This window comes from Trypanosoma equiperdum, assembly GCF_001457755.1.
Source record: "Trypanosoma equiperdum strain OVI genome assembly, contig: ctg_1559, whole genome shotgun sequence".
Lineage (NCBI taxonomy): Eukaryota > Euglenozoa > Kinetoplastea > Trypanosomatida > Trypanosomatidae > Trypanosoma > Trypanosoma equiperdum.
Genome location: NW_027123570.1, coordinates 17,136 through 23,277, shown reverse-complemented (window position 1 = coordinate 23,277; position 6,142 = coordinate 17,136). Strand labels below are relative to the sequence as shown.

At 40.1% G+C, this 6,142-nt stretch overlaps 2 protein-coding genes across 2 annotated transcripts; both read left to right on the top strand.

Moving 5' to 3' along the window:
* Positions 1 to 14: 14 nt before the first annotated feature.
* On the top strand, positions 15 to 1,181 carry TEOVI_000818400 (variant surface glycoprotein; the record flags this gene model as incomplete). The annotated part of the gene is made up of 1 exon (XM_067222122.1): positions 15 to 1,181. The coding sequence occupies one exon, from the start codon at positions 15 to 17 to the stop codon at positions 1,179 to 1,181; it is 1,167 nt and encodes a 388-aa protein (XP_067078223.1).
* A 2,565-nt stretch (positions 1,182 to 3,746) lies between these two features.
* On the top strand, positions 3,747 to 5,273 carry TEOVI_000818300 (variant surface glycoprotein (VSG), putative; the record flags this gene model as incomplete). Its single annotated transcript, XM_067222121.1, has 1 exon — positions 3,747 to 5,273. The coding sequence occupies one exon, from the start codon at positions 3,747 to 3,749 to the stop codon at positions 5,271 to 5,273; it is 1,527 nt and encodes a 508-aa protein (XP_067078222.1).
* Between the last annotated feature and the right edge of the window lie 869 nt (positions 5,274 to 6,142).

Sequence of the window (6,142 nt, the reverse complement as noted above, 5' to 3'; positions counted from 1 at the left end):
TGTTCAATCTAAATATGTCACTAGCCGATGCAAAATGGCGTCAAATGTTCGCCCCGACAACGGAAAGCGGATCAAAGAAAGCTAAACCGAAACCAAATAAAGACATTGGAGAAGATTGGCAAACGAAGTGGGAAACCTTGGCGGCAGCGGCCCTTGCTATCAGCGAAGAGGGAGCGGAGACAAAACTCAGGGAAAACTATGGCTTAAAGGATGCAGCGCCACAGGTCCTGGCCGAACTGCGGCACGCAGTAGAAGCCTACGCCGACAAGGCCCTGGAACTTTACAGGGGATACAAAAAAGCGGCACAGCAGACGCCAGAAGACGACGAACAGTTGAAAGCACAACTGCAGCTGATTGTCCATGGAGGTGGCAAAGAATGCGATAACGGCAACGAAGCAAACAGGCTGTACAAAGGCAGCCAAGCAGGTTACGGTACCGTGTGCGTCCAAAGCGCGGCCAACGACCCGACACTGACAGTAGCAACCACATACGCTTGCATATGCAGCGGCAACGAACACCTAGCTTCAGTCCACCCTTGTGTCAAGGACGCAGCCAGCAATATGCAATGGGAGTCAGGAGGCATAGTAACAAAAGCGAACTGGGCGAATCTGCGACACGGCTGCCCAGAAACCGAAAACGGACCGATCACAGCCACCAGACTAGCGGGCATCGCACAATTAGCAGCTTCAGCCATCCACACCAAAGACAGCAACGCCTACATCGGCAACACGGCCGGCAGCGGCTGCGACGGCAGCAATAACGGTGCCTGTGTCAAGCTAACCGGCGTAGCATCAAGTAACAAATTAACTAAGCAACCAGTTACGTGGATAACCAAGCTTAAGGATCTAGAGAATAAACTAAAGGCCAGAGAAGCATACAACTCAGCTACCGCGAAGACAACCGATCAATTGGAGAACATAAGTAAACTAGTTTATGCAACAGTAAAACAAGCTAAACTAATAAACGACAGCAGAAACAATGCGGACAAAAAAGACGGACAGCAAAAACCGGAAGCCACAAACCTACGGTCTGACTGCGCAGCGATAACAAAATCACAAGAATGCAAACCAGAAGTGGGCTGCAAATATAACGAAACAAGCAAAGCATGCGAAAAAGATCCAAAACCTGCAGTTGCGAAAACAAACCAAGAAACTGGAGGGGAAAATGTGGGTGTGAAATGACCCAATAAGAAAGGTGATGGCGAGCACAAATCTCCGGATTGTAAGTGGGATGGAAAAAAGTGCAAAGATTCCTGTTTCTTATAAATAAGAAATTGGTTCTGATGGCTGCTGTTTTTATTGATTTGGTACTTTAATAATTTTTACTTAATTTTACGAGACTTATTAAAATTTATAAAAATTGCTATTTATATATAATTTTTTTTAAATGTTTTTTAAAATTGATATATTTCAACACTATTTGTCAACCCTTAGAAATTGTAGAAATTTTTGGAAACTTGAGCATGTGAAACTTTCAGTAATATATGTATGATAATGGCCTATGCGTAAAGTAGCATAGTGATAGGGTATGAAAAATAAGCAGTATTGTGGCAAACTTCTAATTTTTATTAATGATGTTTATGTACATTTTTAGGGTTCTAACTAAAACGATAATGATAGGAGAGTATTGTGAGTGTGTACATATAATAATATTATAGTATAATAGATGCTGGAGAGCAAATGGAAACGCAAAAAGAAGGAATTTCAAAAAATGGCAAAAAAGCAATGGGAGTAACTGAGTTAAAAAGTGAGTACAAGGAATACTGTTATTAAAAAATGCGGCAAACAAGTAAAATGTTAAGCTGGAATATGCACAGTTTCAAACACGTATGTGACGATTGCCATCATCCTATACAAGAAGGTTGAGGAAAATTATGTCCAGGCAAAATCCATTTCACAGACCAAACGGTGTAGTTGCATTATCCGCAGTGATGAAAGCTGTATAAAAAAGAAAATAGATGAAAAAAGAATGAACAGTCAGGAGTTGTGACAGCAAAGCACGGAAAGAAATACTACAAATTCCAAAGATGTCCTGTCTATTGCTGATAAGGGCAAATATACAACGGCACAGATGGTGTTAAATGTTGTTTTTAATCTGAAAGGAGTTTGTAATGTCCAGCTGCGAACAAATGGGAGAAGGAGAAGTAAGCAGATATTGTGAAAGTGTGAGGTAACGTTTAAGTTCTCTTTTTATCAGATATAGTAACAATGACTAATATTTGTTGGGAACAAGGTAATATACTATGGAGAGGAAAATTTTAAATGGGGAAGTATAAATAGACCACCTCAAGCAGAAAAAGACCAAAAAAAAGAAAATTGCCTAATATAGCGCATATGTAAACTGTTACAGTGGATTTATTAAAAAAGGGTATCAGTAGTGATGCTCTTCCAATCTCATATTGACATAGGGTTAGAATGTTATTTCATTAAAAAGCGTACAATTAATATAATAGTTTTTTATTATGTATAGTTAATACGGATGACAAATGGGTAACGAAGAAAAAACTGATGCCCTCACAAAACCTGTCGAAAGCAAAAAAAACAGTAGCAAATAAGCAAAGCCAACAGCAAGGAAAAGAATACAGAGAAACAGAAAAGATAAACTAGAAGAAAAAGTTTAATTGAATCGTAACCTAGTGTTGAAAAAATGAATTTTAGTGGTCCCTATACTCAGGTGAATTGACAAACTTATTACAAGTGGTAGAGGTTTTCTTGTTTTATGAAATGAAATCTGCATAGAGATGAAAGTTCAGTTAAAATACTATGGGTATCAGATTAGAAATGAAATGACTTTTGGCAACAAAATTAAACCCATCTGATCAGCCAGAAATAGTATATTGGCCATTTCTAAACAGCATTTTATCCCTTTACAGTTTTTATATCATTATTTTAAGGACAGTGATGGTGAACCGGGAATACGAAGCACAATCGGGCGAATGAAACGTATAATATATACTTGAAATTCACAAGAAGTCAAAAAAATGTATTTTCAGTATGTCTGGTGTAGGCAAGCCCCGCTCGGGCAAAAAAGTGAACAACAACACAAGCAGCAATGTTCGAACGTAACATAGCATTCAGACTGTCGGAAGCAATAACACGACCATTGCTGAAAAAAGTCGAGAAGCAATGCACATGGAAGCTAAACAAACAGTAAAAATTACCAAAACGTGAGTCAGAAAGCCATCGCAACTAATCACTCAACTTGTACTGAGGGAAATAACGTTTAAAGGCTGCTGATTACCAGTAAGAAAGAGATTTTCAAAAATAACACAGGATAAATATGAGCTATTCAAAGACAAATAGAAGATCATAAAATGGAAGGGGTGTACGGAGTAATTTTGGGCAATTGTGGCGGAAATGCAAAATATCATAGAGAGGCCGTTGAAACTGGTGAAAGGAGCGGGGTATGGATAAGAGTATTAGTGCTTTCGCAGAGCGCCAAGAGTAGAGTAACGAAACACTGCTGTGTCAGGATGTCCTATAGTCGAAAGTACGAGGACTACAAATTTAGAAAAGAATGTCCAGCGGGTATTTCTCAAAACAGGTCTGTACAACTTAATTTGAGGCTGACTTTCCCCCAAGCGAGAGGCTAGCCCGGAACTGGCAATAAACAGAGCCTCACGCTAAGGTTTCCCCTCCAGTGCACAGAATAAACAAAGGTGCTGCCAGGTAACTTGTCACCTACACCTCTCCACTAGATTGAAATTCTCTAACTACTCAAAGCAGGTAAAGTACCAACAAAGTTCTATGGAGGCGCGACAGCTAACCGCAGTGGCAGTAATACTGCTAATTAAATTGCACTTGGCGGAAACCGCAGGAGAAGCCATGAAGAAGACAACTTGGGCGCCGGTGTGCAACCTCGCAAGAGAGCTCCGGAAAGTACCAGCCAAAGCGAGCAGCCGCCTTGTAACGACAGCAGCTGCATCGGAAGCCAAAAGCAAAGCCGCTTACAGACTTAACCTCTACGCCCAACAGCAAGAGAAAGCCTACAAACGAATCGCTCTAATAGCTCTAAGCACAGCGGAACTAGACGAAGTAGCGGCGGCAACAAAGACACAGGCCGAATTAGCCACCGACAGCATACGAGCAACGGCAACGACACGAGAGCTTGTTGGCGCAATCGAAGGAACGATGCAGGTTTTTGAATCAACCAGCCACAGCACTGGCTACTGTCTAGGCGATGGGGCAGCTGGCCAGACCGACAAAATAAGCGACTTAGCCTCAGAAGGCTGCAAAGCAAAAATGATTGACCTCGCAACAGAAGCAGGGCCGTTCAACCCAGCAATCATCGACAAAAAGGGCTTCAAAGGCCTGACGCAGATCAGCGGCACCAACGGCATGGATCAAACTGACGACGGCAAATGCGGGCTAGTCACGTTAGGGACAGCAGGGCAAAAGGCTTTCATATCGGCAACCACACCCAAACTCAGCTACGAACTTTTCAAAATCGATACCTCAGACCAAGTAACAAGGGCAACCTTCCAAACATTAACAGGGGCAGTCAATCGAGCAAGCGACCCGCTAACAAAAATAGCGTTTCATGACAGCAGACTGATTGAAGACGACACACGGGGACAAACCACGACAGACGAGCAAGCGCTCTTAGAGGAAACAGCGAAACGGAGCTCGATCGATCAAACCATAACCAAACTACTCAAAGGGATCCAGCGGGAATTAGACCAAACTTGCCTCAGTAACAAGGTCAGCCAACTCAAAACCGAATTCTACGGAACAACGGGAGACAAGATCAAACCCCTTTGGGGGGAAGTTAAGCAGACGTCAGTACAGGACCTCACAGCCACAACCCCAGGAAAAACAAAAGCGATTGGTCTGATTCCCGATATCGGCGAGCTGCGGCTAGCACTGGCATTCTACGACCTTAAGAGCCACAATAAAATAGAGAAACTCAGTCAAGAAGTGACCGAAGCAAATAAAGATTGCAAAAGCAAAGCAAATGCAGCCGAAGAAAGTTGCAACGAAATAGGTGACGACAAACCCAAGTGCAACAATGAGAAACAATGTAGTTATGAAGATTCTAAAGAAGCTGGAAAGAAGTGCACATATAATGCGAGCAAAGCAAAAGAAAAAGGAGTTCCTGTGGCACAAACTCAAACTGGAGGAACCGAAACGACAACAGATAAGTACAAAGAGAAAGAACAAAAAGACTGTAAAGATGGTTGCAAATGGGAGGCCGAAACTTGCAAAGATTCTTCTATTCTCCTAAACAAACAATTCTCCCTGAGTATGGCTGTTTCTATTGTAAGTTTTTTTTAACTTTAGGGATTCTAATATTTTTAGGATATTTGCTCAATTTTATGAAATTTGCTAAGATGACTAATATTTTCTGAAAATTACTAAAATGTTATATATTTAAAAACTTTTCAATTAAAATGTGAAAATTTTAAACTTTAGTATAATTTGTATAATATTATCTCCTGGTTGTAAATTAATATGCTGATAGGGTATGAGAAAGTAGTCCTACTCTCATTTCATTTACTTTGTTTATTTTATAGATGTTACTTAGGGTTATAGTAGTAATGATGATAATAATAGGACTGTGTTGTGAGTGTGTGTATATAAGAATATTATAATACGAGAAGTGCTGAAGAGTAAATAAAAATCAAAAATAGAAGCACTTAAATAATGGTAAGGTATTAAGTGTTTAATTTAGTGAGCGAAACATGTATGGAGAAAACGAGGTGTATTAAAGGAAGGACAAAAATACAGAAAAAGATAAAAGTACAAAGATAGAATATGTGCAGTTAAAATCACAAACATGATGATTAGCGTGATCGTAAATAAGGAGATGATGAAGAGAGAATGTAGTATACAGTTCAAATGTTGTCGGTATTTTATTCCCAGAAACACCAGGAAAAGAAGAAGAAAAAACTTAAATACAGAACGAAGTAACAGAAGACGCGCAAAAATGGCTAATAAAAGAGGAGAAAAGTTTATCAGTAAAATAAGAGGAGGCGCCGTATTTTTCTCTAAAAAATACATATTTTTTTAGAGATGATGATGGAGACTGGAGGTGTTTTTTGAAAACGGAGAAATATGTTAAGAAATAAATTCATGGCAGTAAGTTGATACAGTCAGTATGGGTTTATTCTGCATTTTTGAAGATAGTATTCATTATGACGCGG